Source organism: Mobula hypostoma, chromosome 9, assembly GCF_963921235.1.
Source record: "Mobula hypostoma chromosome 9, sMobHyp1.1, whole genome shotgun sequence".
In the NCBI taxonomy this organism is placed as follows: domain Eukaryota; kingdom Metazoa; phylum Chordata; class Chondrichthyes; order Myliobatiformes; family Myliobatidae; genus Mobula; species Mobula hypostoma.
In genome coordinates, this window is record NC_086105.1 from 51,941,881 (window position 1) to 51,953,307 (window position 11,427).

At 46.3% G+C, this 11,427-nt stretch overlaps 1 protein-coding gene across 1 annotated transcript; it reads left to right on the plus strand.

The window, feature by feature from the left end:
• The first annotated feature begins 2,808 nt into the window (after window positions 1–2,808).
• On the plus strand, window positions 2,809–10,453 carry LOC134351718 (putative nuclease HARBI1). The gene is made up of 2 exons (XM_063058280.1): window positions 2,809–2,895; window positions 4,237–10,453. Exon 2 carries the CDS (start codon window positions 4,778–4,780, stop codon window positions 6,008–6,010), a length of 1,233 nt encoding a protein of 410 aa, XP_062914350.1. The 5' UTR covers window positions 2,809–2,895; window positions 4,237–4,777; the 3' UTR covers window positions 6,011–10,453.
• The last annotated feature ends 974 nt before the right edge of the window (window positions 10,454–11,427 follow it).

Here is an 11,427-nt window from a genome sequence, read left to right on the forward strand (position 1 = left end):
GTTTGCTAGAGCTGCTGGAGAGCGTTTAACTATTTAGGCAGGGTGATGGGAAACAGTGAAAGGGCTGAGGATGGTACAGTCGGTTTACAAGTAGAAGCAGCATGCAGTGAGAATGTGTGGAAGGACAGGCAGATAATAGGGCGAAATTGCAGTCAGTTGGATGAGTTGAAGTGTAACATGGGGTCAAAATCAAAAAGGGTGATGGATACAGGACTGAAGGTGTTATATTTGAATGCACACAGTATACGGAATAAGGCAGATGAGCATATAGTGCAGTTAGAGATTGGCAGGTATGACGTTAAGGCACCATTGTGTCATGGCTGAAATTAATTCATAGAAGCTTCACATCCAAAGATACACAAAGTATCAAAAGGACAGGCAGAGGGGTGGACTGGCTCTGTTGGTAAGAAGTGAAATCAAATCCTTAGAAAGAGATGACATTGGATCGGATGATGTAGAATCCTTATGGGTAGAATTAGGAAACTGCAAGGGTAAAAATACTCTGATGGATGTTATAATACAGACCTGTGAGTGGGGCTACAAGTTATAACGGGAGATAGAAAAAGCATGTAAAAAGGGCAATGTTAGGATAGTCATGGGAGATTTCCATATACGGGTAGGTAGGGAAAATTCAGTTGGTGCTGGATCCTAAGAGAGAGAACTTGTACAATTTTTACAAGATGACTCTTCAGAGTAGCTTGTGGTTGAGCCCATTAGGTGAAAGGCAATTCTGGATTGAGTGTTATATAGTGAACCAGATTTGATTAGGGAGTTAAGGTAAAGGTACCCTTAGGTGGCAGTGCTCATAATATGATAGAATTAATTCACCCTGCAGTTTGAGAAGGAGAAGCTAAAGTCATATTATAGTGGAGTAAAGGGAATTACAGAGGCATGAGAGACGGCCAAAGCTGATTGGAAGGGGCACTAGCAGGGATGATGGCAGAGCAACAATGGCTGGATAATGTGGGGCAATTCAGAAGGCGCAGGATAGATATATCCCAAAGATGAAGGGATATATGAAAAGGACAAAGACACAGTTGTGGCTGGCAAGGGAAGTCAAATGCAGCATTAAAGCAAAAGAGAGAGCATATAATATAGGAAAAAATGGTGGGAAGCTCGAGGATTGGGAAGCTTTTAAAAGCCAACCAAAGGCAACTAAAAAGCTCTAAGGAGAGAAATGATGAACTATGAAGTTAAGCTACCCAAATGTATAAACCAGGATATCAAAAGTCTTTTTTTCAGATACATGAAGAGTAAAAGAGAGTGGATATCGGTCCACTGAAAAGTGATACTGGAGAGGTAGCAATGAGGACAACGAAATGATGGGCGAACTTAAGACAAGTAAGTATTTTGCATTGTTCTTCACTGTAGAAGACAGGCAATATGCCAGAAATTTGAGAGTAAAAAGGGGGAGAAGTGAGTGTAGTTGCTATTGTTACACTCGCTTCGCCTAGCGGCTTAATATAGGGGTGATAACCCCCTGCCCGGCCAAACTGAAGAAATCTTGTTTGCGTGGATGCTGCACGATGTGTCCCCTGTTACAAATCAGTACCACGAAATAACAAACAGTACACAATATGTGATTAAATGATTAAGCTTTATAACTCTTACTTTAACTACATGGTTAGTAGAGAAACAAAATATAAAAGAAAAAGGGCCCAAATCATAAGATTTAATAATAAACAGTCTGTGCACAAAGTTGGAGCTCACTCAGTAGTCCTTCTTCCACCATCGGTCTCCTCCGAGCGTCGCCGACCTTCGGACTCCCGCTCCGAGTCCACCCCGTCTGGCGGTCTACCAAATCTCTCCATTTGCGTTTTCTCTCTTCATCTCTCTCTCTCTCCCTCTGGCAAAAGTCCACAAAATCAACTGCTTCCAGAATTACAAGACAGGGCAACAAAATTCTGATTGGTTAACATGCATCCTGTTATCTCCAGCCATAACCCAAACATTGCTGCTACAGAGAAACGGTTACTTCAGCAGTGAACAGTGCAAAAAAACCATTACATTAGCAGTGAACCCTTACAGCACGTTACACTATTACTAAGGAGAAGGTGACTGGAAAGCTAAAAGGTCTTAAAGTAAATAAGCTTTTGTGTTGCAAGAACAACGCATAAGGTTTAGAAAGCCGATTTCTTCAAGAGCTATGAAGAACCAGTAGTGTTAAGACTTTTTACTTTTTAAGTTGAGCTAAACGTCAATCTTGTGAAATATATTTTATTACTTGTTGATTTATGTGTTGTGTACTTTGGTCCAGAGGAACACCATTTCATTTGACGGTATACATGTTGTCAATTGAATGACAATAAACTCGAACTGGAAGAACATAAAGGAAGGAGAACATAAAATACAGAACCAGCAGGGCTAATAGGGGCCATGAAATGTCTTTGGTGAGAACGGGGGGGGGGGGTGAATACCAAGGGGTTTTGTACATTACATTAAAAACATGAGGGCAAATTGGGAGAGGGTAGGAGGACTCAAAGAGAAAGGAGGGAATTTATGCCTGGAGCCAGGGTAACTGAATGATTACCTCATATCGAGAATTCAAAGAGACGTGGGGTCGGTCAGGGGCAACTCTGAAATTGGAGGTGAGGGCAAACCCGCGGCCTGGAGAAAGGGGCAACTGCTGCTGCGGGATCCGAAGGAAGGGAGAGACACACCTGGAAAAGTTCTGCACCGGGATCCGAAGGGCAGACCCGCAGCCCGGGGAAGGGGTAGATCCAGAGACCGCAGAAGGGGTGGGGGCCAAAGGCAGCTTTGGGATCCCGAGAGGCAGGCCCGGGGATCTGGAGGCCGGCCCGAAGCCCCGGGGGCGGAGCAGGAGTCCCCCTCCTCCTCCTTCCCTCATCGCCGGCAGAGCGAGAGAGGCGCGGCTTTACTCGGAGCCTGGCCGCTGTGAGTTCAGCGTAAACGGGGTTTGGGCGGTGGGCGGGCGGACGGACGGACGGAATAGAGGTGGGAGGGCGACAGGCGAGGCTTCATCCCCGCTAACGCTGGGCCTGTGATCACCCGTTACCCCACTGCCCGTGCGGCAGCGCTGCCCGGACGTCAGGCCGTGCCGGGAGAAGGTGGGCGTGAGGATCGCCGTAGCTCGGCGGCGCCCAGGCCCGGGAGCAGGTCGCGGCAGGCAGACCCGGACCTCCCTATAACTCCTGCACCCGCACCGGTTCATTCGCTGTCCTTCCCGCACCTCCTCAAACCCTCGTTCTCCTTCTCTCAGCCCCTCCCTTCTCCCTCCCTCAGCCCCTCCTTCTTCTGCCTGAACCTTCCCTTCTTTCTCCCCAACTCCTCCCCCTCCTCTGCCTACCCCATGCCCCTCTTCTCCTCTCATTCTCATTACTCAGTTCTTCTCTTAAGTCCCCCGCTACCGTTTATTCTCTCCTCCCCTTAACCCTTCCTCCACTCCTCCCCACTACACCTCCTCTCCTCCCCTGCTACCCCTCCTCCTGTCCTCCCCTGCTACCCTCACACTATCCCCACTCCTCATCCTCATCCTCTTCTCCCCAAACTTTTGTCCTCCCCTCCCCAACTGCTCTCCTCCCCCCTCAACCTCTCGTCCTCTCCTCCCCCTCAAACTCCTCGTCCTCTCCTCCCTATCAAACCACCCCTCCTCCTCTCCTCCCCCTCAACCACCCTTCCTCCTCTCCTCCCCCTCACTCCTCCTCCTCCTTCAGCACCACCCCTCTTCCTCTCCCACACCCCTCCAGCTCCTCAAACCTCTTTCCTTCTTTTCCTCCCCCCCCCCAAGGCTACTGCCCCACGTCTTTTGGCTCTTCCTCATCCACCTTAGATCTTCCCTTATCCTCTTGTCCTCTTTTTTTACCATACCATCTTCTTATTTCTTTCTCCCCCTCTCCTTCTCTCCCTCACTTGTGCCTCCCCTCTTTTCCTCCTCCTTCTCACTCCTTTCCTCTTGTTCCTCTCCCGTCTTCCCTCCTAACCATCTCGTATTGTTCTTCCATTCATTACATTACCCCATAACCACCTTCACTCTCATCCCTTGCTCCCCGTCCCACTTTTCCCTCGTCCCCTTCCCAGCTCCCATCTGCTCCCCTCCAGCTCCCCTCCTCTTTCTCCTTCCTTCCTTTTCACATCACTGGTTCATTCCCCATCCTTCCTCACTCTCAGCTTCCCTTACATTACACATTCAATGGCTTTCCCCTCCAACTAATTGATAATTCTTTTGCAACAACTTGCATCTTTAATCTAAAATCATTCTCTGCTTTTTTTTTGTAGGATCGTGGCTTCCTTCCTCCCTCGCCAACCAGTGCAAAAAAATCTGTAGCCAATCACCTAAAAACTGACAACATGTTGGCTTCTTGAACTATTTGGCCATGAAGGTACGTTGTTGGCATTTCTATCAGGTTGAGTTTACAAGGTGTGAACTCACAGATACACTGGGATGGAGACTCTACCTAATAATGCCTGCTTCTTAAGCACTTTGCTTGAATAATCAAGTTAACTCATTTGCTGCATGCAAGTCGAGACAAACAACTATGTGGTCTTCCTCTAAGGGTCGATTGCTCCCTGCATGAAGAGCAGATACAGGTGATGTTAGTGCTCCTGCAGTTCTGGCTCGAAGGCTCCTGCTTGAAGTTCTTTTGAGAGTATTTTCACTAAGAGAAAATTTGGGTCTTGCACCCAGTTCTGTTTAATGGAAGTTTGTCAGGAGTCAGACCTGGATCGCCTGAGTTCCTCCGAGGAAGCTAGAAGAATGTAGCTATGGGCAGCGTGAGGCATTTGGAAAAGCACTGAGCAACTTCATTACCTCTTGGCCATGGGAGCTTTGGTTGTTGTCCCTCTGGGTCTGCAGCACGATCAAGAGCAGGAGGAGAGGGTCGAGCAGAAAGCCAGGCTTGCCAAGGTACTCCGAAGGAGAAGGGAAAGAAAGGCAGTCCCTCGGAGACCCTACACCCCGAGAGTCTACAAGGAGCCCCGGTCCTACCTTCAGCTCTCTGAGGAGCAGTGCATCCAGAGGTTGAGGTTCTCGAAGGCGGTGGTGACAGAGATCTGCCAGCTTCTGCAGGCAGAGCTTCAGCCCCGTACCCGAGCTTGGACTGCTCTGCCAGTGGAGGTGAAGGTCACTGTCACCCTGAACTTCCTGGCCTCTGGCTCCTTCCAGGCAGCTGCCGCCGCTGATCTGTGCCATATCTCGCAGTTTGCAGCACACTGCTGCATCCGGGACGTGACGGACGCCCTCTACTCCAGGAGGGAGGACTTCATCTCCTTCCCCGAGGGCGCGGAACAGCAGGCTGAGCGGGCAGATGGGTTTGCCCACATTGCCAATTTCCCCAAGGTGCAGGGAGTGATCGACTGCACTCACGTAGCTCTCCGCACTCCCCACGTGAAGCCGGAGCTGTACAGGAATCACAAGGGCTTCCACTCACTCAACGTGCAGCTCCTCTGTGACCACGAGCAGAAGTTCCTCATGGTCAATGCTATGTACCCCGGCAGCTCCCACGACGCCTTCATCTTGAGGCAGTCCGAAGTGCCTGCCATGTTCCAGCCACCAGACTGCTTAGATGGTTGGCTTTTGGGTGATAAGGACTACCCCCTGCTTCCGTGGCTCCTCACCCCTGTCCAGTCTCCTGCAAGCACTGCCCAGTGCAATTACAACCAAAGCCATAGGGCCACCAGGAGCCTGGTGAAGGATGCTATTAGAGTCCTCAAGGCGAGATTTCGGTGCCTAGACAGATCTGGCGGGGCTCTCCAATATTCGCCGGAGAGGGTCTCGCGTTTCGTTGTCGTCTGCTGCATGCTACATAACCTGGCTATCATGCGGGGACAGCCCTTGCCTGAAGACTTTCAGCAAATGGATGGCGAGGATGACGATGATGACGACGATGATGAAGATGAGGAGGAAGTCGAAGAGGAAGAGGTAGCTGATGAGGAGGAGGAGGAGGGGGAGGAAGGGAAAGTGAAGGAAGAGAATGCTAGCGATCACCAGCAAAGAAGAGCATTGTCTGGACGTACCATCCGGGCGCACCTCATAGCCCAGAGATTCTCATGAAGACCCAGCCTCATTGGTTCTACAACCTGACACACTGGCATTCTTTCACCCAGACTTTGCCACCACGTGACTTTTGAAATCCCTGGCAAGTCCCAGTGGCTGGTAGTGAGCAGTAGGATTTGTACTGATTCACCTTGGCAGCATGACGTACATTTTCCACTGTACAGGAATTTTTGCAATCAGTTATAACCAGAAGCACCATCAATTAAAAGGCGTTACGATCGCGTAGCGGTTCATACAACGCTATCACCGCTTGGGATGTTGAAGTTCAGAGTTTAATCCTGGTATCCTCTGTAAGGAATCATGGAATGCATGTGTTTTTTCCTGCTCTTCTAGTGTCTTCCCACAGTCCAAAGACGTACCGGGTAGGTGGTAAATTGTCCTGTGATTAGGTTAGGATCTGGGTTGCTGGGCGGTGCAGCTCAGAGAGCTGGAAAGGCCTATTCCACACTGTCTCTCTAAATAAAAAAATAATAAAAATTAATATAAAGTTTTAAGTTTTGCAGTAGCGAGTGGAAGATTCCCAATACCTTCCAATCAAACGTCATTGTCATTCACTGAGGCCAGCATCCTAACTGCGGGGACTAATGTATGTTGAGAAAAGTAATCCTCTAGCCTGCATGATGGCTGCTTCCACCAGGAATACCCCTGCCATGTTCCTGATTGTGTAAATGCATCTTCAATCAGGAAGATGCCTGCTATAACCTTGGTCGACAAGTGTAACTCTGACTACACTGAACAACAGCATACCTCCTAAACTAGGATGACAGCAGCCTCAGCTACAGTAAGTTGGGGTCAACGTGTCACGTTGTTGCGGTCTGTCATTGGCCCAGTGACTACACGGAGTGCATGTGCAATTGAGTGATGAACTTACCAATTACATGGGGAAACCTTTATCTGTTCCACCTCGTAAAAGTAGTCTCAGCTGTGTACATGACCAACTGTAAACGAGACATCAAAACTTGACAACATCCATGAGTGGAGAAGTGGTTTCTCTCCCAGGTGTTACCTCTGTACCAATGGGACTGACCCTACAACTGAAGTCGCCTTTCATTTCCCAAAAACACTGCGTCAGGTGTGAAAGGGAGCTGCAGTGCCTCGCTGTTATCTGCCTGGGACCGTAGTAACTACAAACTAACTTCCCTGCAAAGCCACTGCCGGTAAATAAAAGATAACTTTCGCTATACTGTCTGTTCCCGTGTTGGTTTTGCTCCTTTAGTGCCCACCTCAGCAGAAGACTTTGAAAGCAGAAGCGAGGGAACAAATCTTCAGTAAATGCTTCAGAACTAAGTTAAACATGGAGAAAAGTACCACTAAATATTTCAGAATGGTGATGTTAACTAATCATCCCTGTCCTTCTTTTTCATGCCTGATCTTTAACTGCCTTTGCCTAGCCACTTATTACACATCTTTCCTGACTGAGTAGCTGGATGGTTGTTCCTTCAGAGTGAGGAGGCAGCAGGTGGCTGTGCGGCCTAGGTGAGCCAACCTGGCACTGCACCATCTTGGGCCGAGGCACAGTGGTCCGGGTTTGCTGGTTGAAGGGCATCGGGTGGAAAGCTAGCAGTGGGACTATGAAAGAGGCAAGGCAGTAGATCCTAGTACCAGACATCTGCTCATGGTGCCAAAGTAACGAGATGGCGCACAGCCTACATACAGTGCTACTATCACAGCCTCAGGACCTGTGCCCTGTAGCTGGGAAGATGTCCTTCCCATTGTGGGACTGGTAGCCAGCTTTGCAATAAAGGCCAAGATTAAGATTAGCTTTATTTGTCACGTGTACATCAAAGCATACAGTGAAATGTGTTGTTTGCACCGACGACCAACACAGTCCGAGGATGTGCTGGGGGCAGCCCACAAGTGTCACCAAGCTTTCGGCGCCAGTGTAGCATGCTCAAAACTCACTAATCATAATGGTAAGCACGTCTTTGGAATGTAAGAAGTAACAGGAGCACCGGGGAAAACCCACGTGGTCACGAGGAAAACGTACAAACTCCTTACCAGCAGTAGTGGGAATTTAACCCAAAATTACAGCGAGATTGGGAAGAGGCAGGTTTGGGAAAGTCAGATAGAAGTTCCCCAAGCAGAGTCCTCATTACTGTTTCGTATGTCAGTCGAGACAGGCCACTGCTGCCCACAGGAAGGGGATGCAGTGTGATACCTTCTCCATCCTGAGCTCCTTAAAACCCATCACACCATCTGCAGCTGCCCTCACTCCCAAGGCAGTAACCTTCCTGCAGCCAGGGGTAAAGCTGTCCTGAGCACCAGCCCGGGCATAGGTATGTGGATCACTGTTACTGGGAATGCACCAGAATGAATGGTTGGTGTATCTATTGTTCTTTGCTATTTTTTAATGGTTGCAATTATAAAACGTAGCTAAAAGTAGATCCTGTGGTGTAATCAAGCCTCTTATATTCGACAAAAATGCACTGAGGAAACAGTACAAGGGTAGGTTTGGTACTACCTTAACTTGCAGATTCAATTGGTGGTAAGGAAGGCAAATGCAATGTTAACATTAACTTCAAGAGAACTAGAGTATAAGAACAAGGATGTAATGCCAAGATCTTGTAAGGAATTTGTCAGACTGTACTTGGATTACTGTGAATAGTTTGGGCCCCTTAACTAAGAAATTGGCTGGCATTGGAGAGGTTCTAGAGGAGGCTCATGAGAATGATCCTGGGAATCAAAGGGTTAACATATGAGGAGTGTTTGATGGCTCTGGGTCTGTACTCACTGGAGTTCAGAAGAATTAGGGGGAAGGATCTCATTGAAACCTATCATATATTGGAAGGCCCAGACAGGGTGGATGTGGAGAGGATGTTTACTATACTGGGAGAGTCCAGGACGCAGTCTCAGAATAGAAGGACGTCCTTTTAGAACAGAGATGGAGAGGATTTCTTTTAGCCAGAGGGTGACGAATCTGTGGAATTCATTGCCTCAAACAGCTGTGGAGGCCAAGTCATTGAGTATATTTAAAGCAGAGGTTGATAGATTCTTGCTTAATAAGGGTGTCAAAGATTACAGGGAAAAGACACAAGAATAGGGTTGAGAGGGATAATAAATCAGCCGCGATGGAATAGTGCAGCAGACTCAATGGGCTGAATGGCCTGATTCTGCTCCTCTGTCTTATGGTCTTCAAGGAGAGGAATAAAAAGCGCATACTAGTGACTTTATATACTATATATTGTTAGTTTTCTCATGTCTAGGGAAGTACATGCATTGCCTCAAGAGAACTAATTAGAACCTCTTGAGATTAACATTAATTAGAAGGTATTCCATCTTGTTATATCCAGTTAGTCTGTGATCACAGATAAAGCCTCCACACAGTCAATTCTAGATGTCACATAAGTAACCATAACACCTTTATCCTTTGACTATATCCCTGATTTTTTTTACTCCATCACACTCAGGGGGAGCATAATTTTAAGGTGATTGGAGGAAACTATGGAGGGGGATATCAGAGTAAGTTTTTTAACACAGAGAGTGGCAGCCGGAGTCAGAAAGGATCCTTGAAGCAGGGGTGGTCTTGACCCTGCTTGTGACTTCAATTGTGTCTGTAACATGAGGCAAATTCATTCCTCGCACCACCTTGTCAAAGCCGAGCCTCCTAAGGCACTGCTTCTCAGCAAAGTGGATGTGAGGACACCTTGGCTTACCTGCTGGGATAAGACCTCCTTTTCCAATTTCTACTTCTTCTCTTGCATCAGGTAGCCCTGCAACATGAACCCTCTGTGTACTCACCCTGTTGTAAGCGATGCCCAGTTGCATGGTCACCAAAACCACCGCACACCTCCCCCCAACCCCACTACTAACATCTAATTTAATTAGTTAATTGCTCAAAAGATTCCAGAAATGTTTGCCGTGCTTGTCACTACCCAAAGGCTTCAACACCCTCACAAGATATATATCTATAATCTCCAGCAAGTGACTGATGATACATTAAATACCATTGGGGTTGAAACACACTAATAAGGCAAAGTTTCCCACTGTGGTGTGTTCACTGGCCATTTGCCAGTTTAGCGTGCCAATATCAAGGATGTACGATTGTCATCTGGCCACAAGTTTCCTTTGATGGTGCAGGTAACTTCCACTATGATTGGAACTAAAGGTGTGTGTTAACAATTACTACTTCAAACTTAAGGCATTTGGTATATTACTGCTGTTGTGAAGACCAATAGGAAAATTGAAATAAAAAAGCCCTGCAGATGCTGGAAATTGAAGTAAAAACAGAAAATGCAGGGAACATTCAGAAGGTCAGAATCTGTGGAGAGAGAAACTGAGCTAATGTTTCAAGACCCTTTTTCAGAACTGACACTTTCTCAGCCACAAACTTGACTGTTTATTCATTTCTATAGATGCTGCCCGACCTGCTGAGTTCCTCCAGCACTTTGTGTGTGTTGTTACGTGTTAATTCATGTTATTTCTGAAATAAACCAGATTGATTTTTTTTCACCATCAATGTCATCTTACTAGAGTGCTTTTCTTTGCAAAGAACAAGTGTGTCAAGTACAAAGTCACTTACAATAAAAAAAAACAGGGCCACTTTGTTTTATTTAGCAATAGAAGTTCATCTCTGATCACTGGTAGTAAATATTCTCTCCTGCCAGAGCTTTTTTTCTCAATTTATTTTCTATAAGTATGCTCTCATGGCTTCCTTTGATTCCCAAAATTACTTGCTATCATCTCCATTTTACCTTTGCATATATAGACATTGCACCCTCCTAAGTCTGTCTGTATCATTCTCATACATTATTGATATGTTATCCCTTTCCACAACTAGCAGAAATTACCTTTGCCACCCTTTGCATTTTCTTTCTTTTAGTCTCTTTTTATTAAACTTTGTGACACGTAACATAAAATTCATGCCCTCTGTAAAAAAACTTTTGGAAAAATCTAAACTGCCTCCAAAGCATCATTCATCACATCTGTCCTTTCATCTCATCACATCAGGCTTGCTTACCAAGTCTCTGTTGAAGTTTTACAATTACTTTATCTTTATCTAAATAAGCAATAATTTGCAAGTATGTTTTCATCTTTAATTACAAAAGATGTTAAACAGATTGACCCATAATTACTCGGTTTGGTTTGAAAAATGTTGCAACATTGGACCATCAGCCCTCTAAGAGAGATCCATTCTCAACACAATCACTGAATATAATTTATAGTTGTTCATTATTTCTTTCATATTCTCATCATAGTCCATGTATGCATGACATTGGTTTCTGCATCCTGATATTTGATTGAACTACCTCCTTTATTATTTCTTTTTATACAACTTTCAGCTTTAACCAGTTCATGACTTATCTCCTCCCCAGTACCCTGCTTTTAAATAATCATTCAAAGTACTTTTTATATATGACTGTTAATTTCCATATTCTGTCAAAGGACTGCCTCATATTCGGCAATTCCTTTACCGT